The 16,055-nt window shown below is 57.3% G+C and overlaps 1 protein-coding gene across 2 annotated transcripts in view; it reads right to left on the bottom strand.

Annotated features, from left to right (window-relative positions):
• KSR2 (kinase suppressor of ras 2) overlaps window positions 1-10,243 on the bottom strand; it is an 87,131-nt gene extending 76,888 nt beyond the window's left edge. For both annotated transcript variants that reach the window (XM_037385238.1, XM_037385320.1), the window contains exons 1-3: window positions 10,100-10,243; window positions 2,732-2,873; window positions 1,738-1,888 (exon numbers count right to left, since the gene is read on the bottom strand). In XM_037385238.1, the coding sequence (XP_037241135.1) occupies window positions 1,738-1,846 (109 nt within the window). In that variant the 5' untranslated portion in view covers window positions 1,847-1,888; window positions 2,732-2,873; window positions 10,100-10,243. The remainder of the gene's footprint in view (window positions 1-1,737; window positions 1,889-2,731; window positions 2,874-10,099) is intronic.
• Between the last annotated feature and the right edge of the window lie 5,812 nt (window positions 10,244-16,055).

The raw sequence follows: 16,055 nt of genomic DNA, 5'->3' as shown, positions 1-16,055 counted from the left end.
AACATGTCATGCCAAGCAATGGTAATGAGGGGACACTGGTGGTCCCCAAAAGCTGCTCCTCATTGAAACTGTGTCACATCACCCTTGTCACCACCAGCCCTGTTGCCTCTTGTCCCCACGCACGGCTCTGAACCTGCAAAGCCCAGCTGAAAACCCAGCAGCTACACCCCAGCAGGGCTCATTCTCCATCCCCGCAGCCCCCGGGATGCAGCTGCGCTGGAGGAGCCCTTGAGAGAAGACAGGAGACAGGCAGAGAGGTCTCGGGTCCCTAAACCCCGGGATCTGGCAGGACTGGGGCCCTCCTACAGAAGGGTCATGTCTCCCAGTGGGGACCACAGCTAAACCAGCTCCGCATAATCACCCCGGGCTAGGACCAGGAAGGGGGCCCTTGGGAAGGGGACAGCAGAGGGGGGTTTAGACTGTGAAATGGAGTTTTGCCATTCCCCTCCAGCTGCTCCAAAAGGGAATGTCCCCCTCACCTTGCTGCACGTACACGTCCCTGTGCTGGCCATGCTCCCCAAGCTGCCACCAAAGTACTGGCTCAGCCATGCCATCGTCCATGGGGAAGAGCTGTGCCGGTGGGATACAGCCCCCATCACATATGGAAAGGTGAGGCTGGGCCTCTCCTGGGGGGCCACATGTGTAGAGAAGAGCCCCCCAGCTCACCCCCAAGCCAGACCCCTTCTGACAGGAGCCCTCGGCACCAGGACAGCATCATCCAGCCAGGCTCAGCTGGCCTGGGACAAGATGCCAAGAGAGCCAGATCCTGCACAGCCTCCCACTGCACCACTGCTCGCAGGCTGAAGCCGGAGCAGCTCCGGCTCCGTGCAGCTGCCTCTGCAGCACAGAGCTCTGCTGCCACCGCCCGGGCACCCGCCAGCTCAGCACCCGCACCCCAGCACCCAGCACCACCAGCATCATCCCCCGTGGGAAGGGGAAGCAGGACTTGCACATGCCCTGGGAAGGGGGTTTGGCCACGGGGGCTTCATTCCGCAGCCTGCTGGTAAGCAACACTGAGTTGTAGGAGCTTGCTGAGTGTCGGGGGCTTTTCCTGACTCTGCTGGTTGTGTTCCTGTTGTAGTCGGAGTCCAACTCGGTCAGCCTCACACGGGGCACCAATTGTTGCAGCACAAACAAACTAGTAGACTGCAACAAGGCTTTACCGTTGGTCAGATTCTACCGTCTGTGCTTTAGCTCCTTCCTCCAGAGGTCAAACCACACTGCTCCTCCTTTGTCTGACCCCCCCACCCACAACCCTCAGGGCTATTTAACCACTTGGCTGGAACAAGCTAACACCTGCACATCGTCCATGTCAGTCAACCCCACTGCCCTCTGAGGCAAGGCCACAGCTGCATGTTGTCAGTGCTAATCAACCCACTGCCTTCATTCCTCTACATCTTCCCACAGTAAGAGGGGTCAGGGGGACCCCATAAGAAATGCTGTGCCCTCCTCTGGCAAAGCCTCCCTGCAGCGAGCTAACAACTCATCACTTCCTAGGTGAGCCCCCCCATGTGCTCCCCAGTCACAGGGATGCATGAGAGCAAAGATGTCCCCTGCAGGCAGCAGGTACCAGCCATCCCCCAAGGGATGCAGGAATTCTGCAAACCATGGAGAAGACTCTGCAGACACCTCTGCTGCGTTAAAGCTACGCTGCCAGTGTCACCGCAACAGGATGGTTCCACTACTCCGACCAGCTTGAGGGGACACAGCCAGCGGGTACAAGGGTGCCTGACTCACCGGACTTGTGGACGTTGCGGAGGCAGGAGAGGGAGGCATTCAGGCGGGCACACTCCTCCCTGTTGGCCCCAAATTTCTCCACGGTCGCACAGACCTGGTCATCAGTCATGTCCCAGCAGCTCCTCCAGGCTCAGCTGCCAGGGGCGATTTCCTGACAGGGGGACAGGCAGGAGTGAGGAAGGAAGTAAATAAACCATGCTGGAGCATCCTCCAAACCAGCACCTCGGGGCATGCAGAAAAGAAGCTGTTTCCTTTTGCTGCCCCATTTGGGTCAAGAGCCAAAAAACATTCATTTTCCCATCCCAATCCACATGAAAACCAGGAGGGCACAGCTTGAGCTTCAACTTTATCTCAAGTTTTTGCCCAGTCTCAGGTATATCTAGACCCAGCTCAACACCAGGGCATCTGGGGGCACCATGACAACCTGCCCCTGCCTGGGGCACACACAGGGACTGGCAGCTCCGTTACAGACTATCCTCTTCCCTGGTGGGGGGGCTATCACAGGATCATCTCCAGGTGCCACCCTCTCACTGCACCCCTCGCCTGACAGAAGGAGGCTGTGACCTGCCATGACACCACCACACTGTGACAGGGACATGGCGGACCCCCACTGTTGGGGGGCAGCACCCACAAGTTCCCCCTGGCACCCATGTCCTTCAGTGGGAACAGCAATAGGGTGTCCTCACTGGTGGGTGGAGGGGACCTGTGGGGTGGCCCTGGCCAGCACATCCCACCACAGGCTTGCAGCATCTTTCCATGCAATGAAACAACCTGGTCCCTCTGCCCTGGTCTCCCACCCGGCTCCCCATCGCCAGCTGCGCCCCCTCCAGCCTGCCCAAACACATGGCTTCATCAGTCTCCATCTGTGCCCTTGCCTAGTTTTGCTCAAGGATCCCACAAACCCCCTGAGGAAAAACACTACTGGAGAGGTTTGGCACCCAAAGCCACAGCAGGGCCCTTCCCGCTTCCGGTGTGGTTGATGCCCAGCCCTTACCTCCATCACCTACCTTGCGCATGTTGACGATGCGAAACCAGTGCAGGAGCTGGGGGAAGCCCTCCAGCTTGGCATTGCGCTCCTGCAAGGCCACCTTCCTCTTGCAGGACAGCTGCCGGCTGAAGTATTTGACCAGCTTGCTCTGGAAGAAAGGTGAAGCCCCGTGGGATCCCCTGCCAGACCACCACCTGCAGGAGGGGGACGTGGAGCGGGGTGACCACAGGCAGCTTGGGCTCTGCCCTCCCTCTGCCCCATCCCCACGGAAGCCCCCCCTGCCCTCAAACACCCCCTGCTATCTGCTGCCAAGCTTTCTGCCCCCAGGGACCCCTCTGGCACAACCTGGGTGTCCAAGGGGGGCCCTCCCTTCCGAAAAAGCCCTTTCTCAATCCCTTATCCCCAGCCCAATGTGCTTCATTGCTGGGGTCTTGCTCAGGGGATGGCCAGCCCTCGCCACCCGAGGGACCCTGTGGCAGGTGGGCAAGGAGAGAGGACAGGGGACACAGAGGCATCACTCCTCCCACACACTAACACAAATAACACCCCATCCCAGCACTGCCTAGCACCAAAAGGACATGTTCCCCTCTCTTATACCCAACCTTGAGCAAAGGAAACCGCCAAGCATCCCCCATCAGGAGCAGCCACAGCATTGCACAGTGCCAAGGCTGGGATGTGGGAGCTTGCTCCTTATTCTCGCCACCCCCCAAGCCCACATCTGCCCCAACCCTCCTTCCTCCCACTGCTCCTCATCACCAGGACTGGATCAACCCCCCTTTGCTCAGCCACCGCCCCATCCCTCCCCCAAGCCCTCCCACCACGAGGCCAAAGACGCCACGTTAGCAACCACAGCCTGACAGCTCCCAAAATAAAGATGCTGAGCGACTGGCCTCCTTTCTCAGAAATATAGAGCAGAGCCCAGCTTGCTGGAAACCTGCTGGGATTTCCTGCTCCTGCTTTTCCAGCTGGGTGATTCCCTGCTGCCGGCAGCGCTAGATGGTGCTGTGCCCCTGCCTGCTGCCGGCTCCCGCGCACCCCCAAAAATAGATGAGCAAAATATGCGATGGTTTGGAATAGGGAGACAAGGGAAGAAACCCCATCGCAGCATCACAGGGTTTGGGAGAGCTTCCCCATCTCTCCCAGTCCCTTCCCTCGGTGGTACCCAGCAGTGATGGCCATGGGACTTGGTGTGACAAGACGCATGTAAGCAGAGCAGGGAAAAATCAGCCCCCCGTGCCCACCCATCGTGTTTGGGGTGAGCTGGGTGCACCCATTGAGGTGCAAACCAGGCAAAACCAGCCTTCTTCCTTGCTGCAGGGGAAAACCAGGCAGTGCAGGCACAGGTCTGATGGTCCCCAAGTCCTCATAAACAGTGGGTCCCCACCGTGATGTCCCACCAGCATCACTACCAGCATCACCTGGGTAGGTGACAGCTCTGCCAGAAGCCAGACACCCCGACCAGGCAGCTTCTCCCAAACCCCAACCTGGCTAATAGCCACAGAGATTAATTACTGAAAATTAATACCCAAAAAGGGAGCCAGGGACAGCAAAGCGAAGGACCACAGGGAGCCCTGCAGGGCTGGCTAGGTTCAGCAGGCCAGGTCTGCTTTTCAAGAAAAAACACTTTCCTAACAAAGGACCATCCAACAGTTTCAGGGTCAGCCCGATCACACATCCCAAACACACCCCAAGCCCTTGGAGGGGAAACAGCAGCAGGCACCTTGAATGCACACAGAGGCAGTTCCTACCCCAAAAAAATACCTTCCCCCACACACAACCGCAGCAAAGCACCTGCAAAAACCCTCCTAAAAAACTCACCTCCATCACACTCATCTCCATCATCTCCTCCAGCACCCCCAGGCTGAGACCCCAGGGGGAATTAAGGTGATGCCTGAGCCAAACAGCCCCTGCAGCACTAGAATCAGGGTCCTGGGATGAGGGCAGAGTTGGGGACTGGGCAGCCTCCACCACCACCACGCAGAGATGAGCTGGGAAATGGGGAAAGGGCAGGGAAGTGGAGCTACTGCCATTTTCAGTCTCCAGCTCGAGGAAGTTCAGCCCACCCTGAGAGACCAGAGGAGTCATCATTAGCACAAACAAGGACCCAGATGGGAACCCTGTGCCCCAGCTGTGGGCTGGTGCTCTGGGCCATGGGTCTGCTCCAGCTGGGGGAAAACAAGCCCAGCAAACCTTTGCAAAGTCCAAAAGCACTTCTTGTTTTGCTAAGAGCTTCACCAGCGGGGCTGGAAAGGGAAGCAGTCAAGACAGCCCCATGCTGCCGGGAAAGCCCCGTTCTGCGGCTGCAGAGATGCTCTCGCTCACGCTGAGCTGCTGCTCAGCCCCTCTTGCACGGGATGGAGATTTTGCAAACATCCTAAATGCCGTTCTGCTGCAAGGGCCAGGTCCTGCTTTGCCTTTCTGCTGTGGTGCAACCCCCTCAGCTCTTCCATGCCTCAGTTTACTCATCTGGAAAAAGACAGAGGGACACCCTGGGGTGCTGTGGGTGTGTAAGCAGAGGGGTCAGAGTCCTGGCAGCACGGAGGGTGCTCGCTGTTTGGGGGATAGGCTGCTGGTCCAACCAGGGATGCTGCCAGGGGGCCAATACACCTTCCTGTGGAGCTGGGGCTCAGTTTTTGCATCCTTTCAAGTGCCTCTCCCCGCTTCAGTGCTGCAAGGGGGTAAGGGAGGGTGCAATGCTCTGCCAAAAGAGGGTAAAGCCACTAGCAGCCCCTTCCCCTTAGCCACAGCAAGGGACCAACAGCTCCTGGGTCGCCCCATCTCCCCCCTGGGGCAGGGACCATCTGCTGAAAAACAAGACCCCAGCAGGACCCCGCTGCCCTGCAGGGATGGGTGCAGGCAGAGGAGGGATGTCCCCGCTCCACATCGCTTCTCTGAGATCTTGGCTGACCACAGCAGGGTGAGGGGCTGGGGTGACCCAGGGCTGGCCTCCGTCTGCCCCCCTGCAAACCCTGCTCCCTTCCCTCCCCTCTGCACCCCAACGGGGATTTCCAGCCTCATCCTGCCACCCTGAGCAGGATTTCCCCCTCGCCCCGAAACACGGCAGGGCGGCAAGCAGCAGGCACCAGGCATGGGGAGCAAAGCAGCTGGTCTCCAAGGAGCAGGAGGACAGCTGCACCCCCCCAGCATGAACTATAGCTGCACCCCCCAGCATGGCACCCTGCGCTTGCCCTGACGTCAGCTGGGATGGAGACAGCACCGAGCCCTGCTTGGAGACCAGGGAGAGGCAGTGGAAAATCCACCTGCCAGAGCACAAGGTGAGAGTTAATTAACCTCTCACAGGCAGCCCGTGCACCGCCAGCGCCGGGTAAGCCGTAGAGAGGGAACCCGCTCCTGCCGGGATGCCCATCCCGGGGTCAGCATGTGCCCGTGTTGGATGGCTCTTTGCCACAAACCGGAGAGGTTGCTCTGCACCTCCAAATACTCCCGGCTCAGCAGCAAGCCACAGCGGCTGCTTTCCCACGGCACGTAGCCACAACTGAGGCAACTCCTTCCTGACTCCTACCAAGGGGCTCGTTATTCCAGAGACACCTGGAGCACCCCCAGGCTGGGGAATACCTCACCACGGTTGTCTTTTCTCTCTCAGGGCTCTTTCAAGGCCCTGCTGGGCTCGCGTGCCATCTCTGGCTCTGCACATCATTTATTTCAAGCACTGCTAAAAGGTCCCTGGGGCTCTCTCTGAGAGTACAGGGGCCGAAATGGCTCAACCCAGCATCCTGGAGATGCCTGGCTCTCCAGGAAGATACAGCGCAGGAATAAGTGTGCTGTGCTCACCCATGGTATTAGACACCAGAGAATCCACGCACTCAGGCAGTGAAAATCCCAGTGCTGAGGCAGCGTCTCCTTTGGCCACAGCCTGTGCAAGTCTGGAAACAGCCACAGCTCTTCCCCAGGTGCCTCTTTCCATCCTCACCCACAAGTTCACATGATAGCCAAAAGCATCACAAGAGGGTTCCCCCTTCCTGACAGGAGCACAGCAGCCCGGGGAGGGAGAACCACCAATCCCAGGGTTATCCCTGGCGTCACTCACCAGTTTCTGGGAGCCCTGACCCATGCTTTGAAATGGGGTGGGGGCTTGACCCCACTGGGGTAATGCAGAGAGCAAGGCATCGCAGGACAACCGCAAAAATCACCCAGCAACTTTTCCTTCTCGCTTTTACTCCGTGCTGCCCCCAGCCCTCTGGCAAAGGCACAGGTAGCAGCACCCCTCTTCCATACCTGTATCCCAAAGCCCAGATTTAGAGCTGCAAAGCCCAACCACCGCGCTCAGAGGGGGATTAAAGCCCCATCTCCCATGGAAGACCAGGCAGGGATAACAGGGGTGGCTGCTCAGCTCCCACCCTCCTGCTCCGATAGCGCTCAGCCACAGGTCCACTACCACTCCACAGGAAGCAAACCGACCCCAACTCCTACCCAGGCAGTGTCAGCCAGCATTTTGGTCCCAGCCACTGCCCTGGTTACTGCTGGAGCCTGTCCCAAGGTGCAGGCAAGATCTAACAGCCTCCCAGCCCCAAGGACTGCAGCCAGGCTGCAGCCGGTGGTACCCATCCCAAAGGAAGGATGCTGTATCGCAGGATGCTGTTACCAGCTCCCTGTACAACTACAGCACATGAAGGATGGGGACTTGCATGTGCCTTAAAGTGGCTTAAAAAAAAAAATTAAGAGGAAAACTACTAATCCAGCAAAATCAGGGTTTAGTATGAGGATTAACCAAAAAAACATAAATTCACCCACTTTCTTCCAGGCTTGCACTGATGTGAGGGTTGTGCAAAGTTCCCTGGGGTACTCGGGGTGACATGGCCTCCCAGCCCGCCTGTCCCTAGCCACCAGCCCCTTTGCCATGCTGGTGGCTGGCCCGGCTCTGCTGCTGCCAGATGGGAAGGGAAGAAGTACCAAGCAGGGCCCCTGTGACTGCGTCACGTCCTTGGGACACAGCAGTGGCGGCAGGGACTCAGGGCCAAGCTCAGCTCCTGCTTACGCTGGCAGCAACACAGGACAACACCGCCAGCAGCTGGTCGTGACCTACACCGATGTGCCGGCATCAGGAATCTGGCCCCAGCTTCATCCATTGTCACTCCCCTCCTGGGAATCGCCCTGTTTCTGTGCTGAAAAGCAACAGGTGAGCATTGGCAGGGATGCCCATGGCTGAGACACGAAGCAGGCACCCCGGCTTGGGGGCGTTTTAGGGAAAGTGATGCCAGAGCATGAACCATAGTAGCTGGAGAGATGCTTCCCTGTAAGTCCGAAGGGTTTATGGGGTGGCATCTCCCTGAGCACCTCTGAACCCTCCAGCCAGCCTGGCTGAGCTGCCCCAGCAACACCAGGACGCTGCTTTGCCCACGTGCCATCATGGATGCTGAGAAGGTGCATCCCACCAGGATGGTTTCACCACGCCCCCCGGCTCCCCTCGCTCCCCTCCGCGGCAGGGAGGCAGCAACTTGTCAGCGGTGCTGACCCTCACAAGGCCATCAACGCACATGAAATAAACTTCTATAGTCCTGCATCTCCAGGCATTGACTCTTCCAGGAGGTCTTTGAGCCTGCCTTCCCCCTCCACCCCCAAAGTCTCCCAAACACACCAAAACCACTGCTGCTTCATCCCCACCTCCCTGTCCCTATTCCAAGGTTGCTCCAGAGCCACGCGTAGACCAACAGCTCCAGCCTAAGCCTGCAGCCCCTCATGCAGAGAGGTGGGATGGGACAGGGGATCAAGGAGTGGCGGCAGCAGAATCAGTGCAGGACCACAGCACAAGTTAGTGCCTGGGACACAGCGTGGGGAGCTGCACCCAAGCCCCAGGGTTCCCCCAGGAGCAGCACGCTCCCGCAGTGCTTAGGACCTTCAGGAGCAAAAGTAGCGGGACTGGGCGTTTCAGTCACAGCCCAGCGCCAAATGCCACCCTGCAGAGGGGCTACAGGACAAGCTTTGCCATCACGTTTGGGTTCTCAGTGAGAGCAGCCAGGTTAGTAAGCACCAGACAAAAGGCCTGAGTGGGACCAGGCTCCAAAATCCCACCCACACGGCAACAGCCACCTCCACGTTGCCACGGCCCCGCCAGTGTGTCCCTGCGGGTCACAGCACTGTCATGGCCACACTTCCCACCCTGCTGCCAGCTGAGGGGTCCCACCCACCCACTCCCCAGCATCCCAGCCTGTCTAGACCTTCCCTACACATCCTGGCCTGCCAAGCTCCTATTGAATCCCAAATCCATCCTGGCACACTGCAGGGGGAACCTCTTCCTGCAGGGTTACAACAAACAGGGCTCCACTCGGCAGCTTTTACTTATATGTATTTTCCCATCTATGAAACGTAAATAAATCCAGCCGGTGCTTCCCTTGGGACAGCCCTGCCACCTTCGGCCGTGGTAGCACTGAGGCCATGGCTCGGCAAAGATTCCCCTTCCCACCGGGTCTCTCCCCGCTGCCAGGGAAGGCTGGAGGGTTTGGGCAGGCTCTGCATCGCTGCAGTGGAGGAACCGGGGGCGAGGATGCTGGCCTGCCTCCTGATGAGGGGCTGGAGCCCGGCCGAGAGGATGCAGCCTGCTTGGGAGGCAGGAATATGGGGGGAAGGATGGAGCCAGGCTGGGGGGCTGCTGCCTGGTGGGAGGGATGCAGGTGGGCTGGAGGGAATGCTGCCTGGTGGGGAGGTAGGAGCTGGATGGAAGGGATGCAACCAGGCCAGGGGGACAGGGCCAGGCAGAGGGGATTGCAGGTGGGCTGAGGGGATGCAGACCACTGGAATAGATGTGGCTGGGCTGTGGGGATGGAGTCTGGCAGAGGGAATGCAGGTGGGCTGAGGGGATGCAGCCCACTGGAAGGGATGTGGCTGGGCCATGGGGATGGAGTCTGGCAGAGGGGATGCAGGTGGGCTGGGGGGATGGAGCCTGGCAGAGGGGATGCAGGTGGACCAAGGGGATGGAGCCCACTGGAAGGGATGCGGCTGGGCCGGGGGGATGCAGCCTGATGGGCAGGTAGGAGCCCACTGGGGGTGCAGCCCAGCCGAGGGGCTGCAGGTGGGGCCGGGGGGCTGCAGCCCGGCGGAAGGGCCAGGGAGCCCGGCCGAAGCAGGAGCCTGGATGAAGGGCTGCGGCCGGGCCGGGGGGCTACAGCCCGGCGGAGGGGCTGCAGGCGGGCTGGGGACCGCAGCCTGCCGAGGCGGGGGGAGCGCGGGGGGGCTGCGGGGGTCCGGGGGCCCCGGCGGGAGGGTTCGGCGGGGCCGGACCCACGGCGGGGCCACCTGCAGAGCGCGCAGCCTCACTCGGGCGCTCCGCAGCGCCGCGGGGGAGCCCGGCACGGCCCGGGGGGGGGAGGGGGGGGGGGATGCTGGGGGCGGGGGGGGGGGGGGTCGGCGGGCCCCTACCTCCAGGGTGCGGATCTCCTTCTGCGTGAGGTCGTTGGAGGCGGCGCACTTGGTGCGGAGCCCCTCCAGGTTGGAGATGCTGATGTCGATCATGTTCTGGACCAGCTCGCACTGCTGCAGCGCCTTCTGCAGACTCAGCTGCTGCTCCTCGCTCCTCGTCATGTTGTCCTCATCCATCGCTCGCCGCGCCCCCCCCCCCCTCCACCCTCCGCCGCCGCGGCCGCCCCCCCCCCCCTCCCCCCGCGCCGCTCAGCCCCGCTCCGCCGCGGCCCGCAGCATCGCGGCCCCGCGGTGCCCACCGAGCCGTCAGCGCGGCGCCGCGGCCGCCTCCCCCCCCCGGGCGCGGCGGGGCGGGGCGGGGGCGGCGCGCTCCGGCACCGCGGGGCCGCGCTCGCTGCGCGCCGCTCCGCGCGGTACCCCCCCCTCCCAACACACACACACACAAACACATACACACAGCCCTCCGCCCCCGCGTACCAGGGGGAAGGGGGGGATGATGCTGCGGGGGAGGGGCGGCAGGTGCAATGGGGGGGGGGCTGCTGTATGGAGGTGGGGCTGGGGAAGTGGGGGCACAGGTGCGATGAGGGACCCTGATGCAATGGGGGGCCCTGGTGCAATGGGGGCCCTGCCACAAGAGGGGATCCTGGGGCAGGGGCGAGGGCCTGGGGCAATGGGGGGGCCAGGTTCAATGGGGGGTGCTGGGGAAATGGGGGGTCCTAGGTGCAAAGGGGAGAGGGGGCTGGAGCAATGGGGGTTCCTGAGGCAATGGGGGGGGGGGCTGTCTGGGGCAATGGGGGGGGGCTGTCTGGGGCAATGGGGGGGGGCTGCAGCAATGGGGAGAGGGGGGGCTGATGCAAAAAGGGCCCAGCTGCAGTGGGCTCCCTGGGGCAATGGGGTGGATCTGCAGCAGGGGCCCCTACTGCATGGGGGGGCTGCTGCAGTGGGGGTCCTTGGTGCAAGTGGGGTGCAGCTGCCATGGGGGCTCCTGCTGCGATGGGGAGCCCTGCTGCAGAGCAACCAGGCCAGGCTGCATTGTGTGTGACTGCAGGGCAGGACAGCGGGGGGGTACAGGGCATGCACACCCCCAAAGGCCTAAGGAAGCCATATTGGGGTGCAATTGTGGACAGAATGGGGCAGGAGGGGCTGGCTCCCCCACAGCTGCCCTCCCACCCCACGACCACCCCTGGCACAGAGGGGATGCCAGTACTGCTCAGAGTCAGCACAAATCCTGCCTCAGCCTACAGACCCTAAGTGTCATGCAGAAGGGGTAAGCAGGGGGGCAGCCAGGATGGACATCTGCAGCAGGATGCAGGGAAAGCCAAGGAGACACCCTGCAGTCCCTGCCCCGGCAATGGGATTTGGTCTGGAAGGGAGCAAAACCAAATAAAAATCAACCTGCTGTGCGCCTCAGCATGCCTCCTCCTCCTCCTCCCCAGCTCCCCTCTCCCAGTGCCGCTCCAGGGGTTTAAAACACCCAGGATGCAGTTTGGGGAACAGCAGCAGGGTGCAGGGGAGGAGGAGGGCACACAGACACCCCCTTGCCCAGAGGCCATGGTGATGGTCCCACGCTCACACCCAGGTTGCTAGGTAGAAGCCAAAAATGCTCCCCCAGCCCCACTCACATCCCTGGATCTCCATTTCCCAGCAGCCAGAGCCCCTACAGAAGCACTAACCCTGCACACAGGGGATGAACCCCACTCCTCTGTAGCACACTCAGGTATTTTGGGGTTCAGCCCAGCCCCAGGGAGTGGCAGAGGAAAGGGGGTGCAGGCAGCATGCACTGACCCCCCAGTGCTGAAGCCCTTCCCTTGGAGAGGAGCCTTCCCCTCTGTGCTTGAGAAGCTTTACAGGAGCTTGGTATACGTATATAAAACATTTTATATGCATATTATATGTGTGTGGTTTTTTATATATTACTTTTATATTATATATTATTTTTATAATAATATGTATAAAAGATACTCACAGCCAGTCAAGAATGGTCAAGCCTGTCCAACAAGCTCAGCAGTTATTCAGGAGAGACAGAGCCACAAGGATGCTGCAAGGAACGCCACCTGCCCCACTCCCCCAGCGCAGAGCTTCCTCTCACCACGACCCCCTTGGCCTTGGATATTTGACTTTATTCCCAGTTGACATACCCATCCCAGCCCGTATCAACTCCATGAAGAACACAAGCCAGATCCCCAACAGCTTTAACCATCAAATTAAACCAGCCATGCTTGCAGTGGCCATCTCCCTCCAAGTTGGGATATGGCTAAAAAAGTTTGGAATTTGCTGATTTTTACCCTTTTATAATCAGAAATTTTGATTTCCAGGCATGTGCCCATGTTGGGGTGACCACACATCCCTTTTCCTCCCTTTCACTAACAACCCATTTGCTTACCTGCAAAAACTCTCCCTGAGGGTCCAAAGAAGCAGGTTAAAGGGATTTTATAGCAATTATTGGAATTTTAGCTTGTCAGTCAGTTTTGTGCCGTCCTGCTGGAAAGTGACCACAGCTGCAGCCACCCTGGCTCTGCCCAGTGTCCCCAGCCCTGCCTGTAAGGGAGGCTCAGAGGGACCCCCTTCAGGTGCTCAGGGTGGGAAACGCCAGCAGCGCCCTGGGTGAGAGCGAGGCAGTGGCCGAGGGCAGGATCCGGCCAGCAGCCGCTGCCACTGCCCAGGGGAGCCTCAAAGGGGCTGTGGAGGGGTGATAAAGGGGAGGAAAACACAGCAAAAGGGTTCAAAAAGCCAATTCTGCAATAATAATAACAATAATAACAATGATACAATGCTGATGATATGAGATATGATAGGATATGATATGATGATATAAATAATAAGGGGATGCCAGACTATACTTGAACTGAAAAGAAGAATGGAAGGGAATAGGATGAAGATAGGATAGGATAGGATAGGATAGGATAGGACAGGATAGAATAGGATAGGAAAGGATAGGATAGGAAAGGATAGGATAGAATAGAATGGAATGGAACAGAATGGAATTAGAACAGAACAGAACAGAACAGAACAGAACAGAATAGAATAGAATAGAATAGAATAGAATAGAATAGAATAGAATAGAATAGAATAGAATAGAATAGAATAGAATAGAATAGAATAGAATAGAATAGAATAGAATAGAATAGAATAGAATAGAATAGAATAGAATAGAATAGAATAGAAATAAAAAGTGGATGCCAGGCTACCATACCCAAACTGAACAGAGTAAAAATTATAATATAATATAATTTTAAGAGGGATGCCAGACTGAACTGCATAGAGCTGTTACCTTCTGCTCAGTGAGTTTGCATCAGGCTGGGACTCCCTCAGGCACTTTCCAAACCACAGCAGGAGCCAGCAGTGAAAACCCACCTGGGTGACAGAGCGGGCAGCTGGGAGGAAAAAACCTGGTGTAATTTCATAATGCAGAGGATCCCATTCTAGCTGGGCTGCATTCTCAATTTTGTTCTTAATTTCACATGCAAATATATATTTTTTTTTTCTATGTTTCAGCTGGGTGTTTTAGCTGAGGTGGATGGGAGGAAGCAGCACTGCAGCAGCTGGGTTGCACTGGTGGGCACTGGCGCAGCCCCTAGGGGCTGCAGAGGTCCCGGGGCAGAATCATCCTCCTGCTCTGCTGGCTTTTCCTCTGGGAAGAAAAAGGCAGAGCCCTCTGGAAAGGCCAGCATTCACTTTGCTGCAGCAGGCGCTTGAGGAAGGCAGCCATCACCAGATATTTAACTATTGCCCGTGTTGGAAATGCAATGCAATTTCTGTTATTAACTGGAGCACAGGAGAGAAAAAAAAACCACCATGCTGGAAATTTTCTCTCCTGATGGCTTCTGTGGTTAATCAAGTCCTTCAATAACCAAACTGGAGATAAGAGGGCAAGGCACTCTCTGTACTCAGCACATTTGCAACAGATTATTTTTTTTTCCCTAAAACATCCAAGCTACCAGCCCAGCCATTTCTGAGTTCACTGCTCCCAGAACCAGTTACAAGGGAGGGGAGGATAGGATGGTACCTGGAGAAGAGAAAAAACCCACTGAGATGCCCAGCTCAAAACGGGGATGCTGGGGAACAAGTGGATCCCCCTTGGCATCCTTTGCCCACGCTGCTGCTCCCCCTCTCCATTACTCCAACAGCTTCCAGTGCAAAAAAAAATTCCTGCAATCTCAGTATCTGCCCTTCAAAATAAATAAAGTAAAATAAAGCGAGCAAAAATAAAATAAAACAAAATGCAAGCGGGGAGACTCCACTGGAAAAAACCCACCCAACCCAAAACCACCACCAGCAGAAGACCTGCAGAGATTCTGGGCATACGCTGAACCTCACAGTCCCCAAAAATCCCTATGGCAGTCAGTGGCACAGCTCACGTGCTAGGAGCTGGGCTGGCTCACAGTGCGAAAGGAAGATGTACATCACGGATGGCGGGAAAAGGCCTGAGATCAGTAAGAAAACCTGTGTTTTTCTATTCCACAGCTTTGGGCAGCTTGAATTATTCATTTCCTTCATCACCAGTGCCTGGATTTCGTACAGGGGCTCATTGTGTACCTCATTACTCAGCAACATTAACAACTTCATTTCTTAAACACAAGTTTTTTCTGGCACAATCAGTTCATAGAAAATGTATATAGCAATGACTTTATTCACCTGTCTTGGTTTTCTTACATGTCTGTGAGCTTGGAGCTACCAAGAGTCTCTTTAAATCAGGTTAATTTTCACGTGGTTCCTAGCGAGGATGCTCTGCTGGGCACAGCGTCCAGCTGGGGAGGGAGAGGGCAACCCCTCGGCACTGCCACCAAGCAAACCCAACCAAACCCACCCTTGTGAAACCAACCCTTCGCTGGCTTGCAAGTCTCCACAGCATCATACAAAGCTTTTCCCACCAAATCCCCAACAAAGCCACTCCACGAGGCTTTTATGTGCTGTTAGCCATTGGCCATGAGTGCTAAGTCATTGCCCTGGCTTGTTGCTGACTCCTTACTTTCAGGGGTGTCTCCGTTCCTCTTAATGGATGCCGCTCCACAAGCAAGGGCCTTTCTGATATTTGCATTTTTCTTTCTTTATTATTAATATGCCAAACAGCATCTCCACCTCTGTGCTAGATGGGTCCATCTCTTGGACCTTCCTTCTCAAGGAGCTCCTGTTTTCCTTCCTTCTGAAAGAGCATCTCTGCCACCATCTCCACCACCATCTACCTGGAATTCCCTCATCGTCTTCCAAAGGGATGTGCCTGATGCCTCAGGGTTGTTAATGAACCTATCAACAGTGCTGTAAATTTCTAGCACTGTTTATCAAGCTGGATGTGACCTGCCAGTCCTCTGCCCAAGAGGTGTAATGAGTAAATAAGCCAAGACAGGCAGCTCAGATGCTGGTTAATAATTCAGCCGGCCCTGATGATGCAGAATCACTGCAGGGGGATGCACCCATCAATTTTAACAATATTAAACAATGGCTAAATAAAATAATAAAAAAAAATGTCAATCTGGTCAAGAAAGAGCTGAAATTGTCCGTGAGAAATACCACCATAGATATGAGTGTGCACACTGGCCACAAGCCTGGTTTTGCCTGGTCTGGAGCTCAACATTTGTTAATGATGGGGCATGGTGGGGAGAAAATGCCTGGAAAAATCCATTTTGAAGGATGGATTTTGAAGGAGAGGATCCTGCCGCAGGTGGAGGCAGATGTGAGGAGAGAACAGCAGCTCCGGACCCACCAGGTATGGGAGAAGCCCAAGCCCGTCAGGGCTCCAGGTGACACCTCCCGGCCAGTTCCCAGGTGCTCGGGAAGGACCACACAGCTCCTCACCCTGCTCTCGGAAGGGCCATCTGTCACGACCGCCACGCACCCAGGGGAATGGCTGAGGCTTGCTGAGCTCAGCTTCCAGCTCCTGCTTTGTCTTACGGTGCTGGGGGGAGGGGGGAAATAGGGGTAGTGGGGGAAGGAAAAACAAATAGGAAAGCAGCTGCCC

Source organism: Falco rusticolus, chromosome 1 (assembly GCF_015220075.1).
Source record: "Falco rusticolus isolate bFalRus1 chromosome 1, bFalRus1.pri, whole genome shotgun sequence".
In the NCBI taxonomy this organism is placed as follows: Eukaryota; Metazoa; Chordata; class Aves; order Falconiformes; family Falconidae; genus Falco; species Falco rusticolus.
Note: the sequence above shows the minus strand (reverse complement) of the source record. Positions and strands in the feature narration are given on the sequence as shown.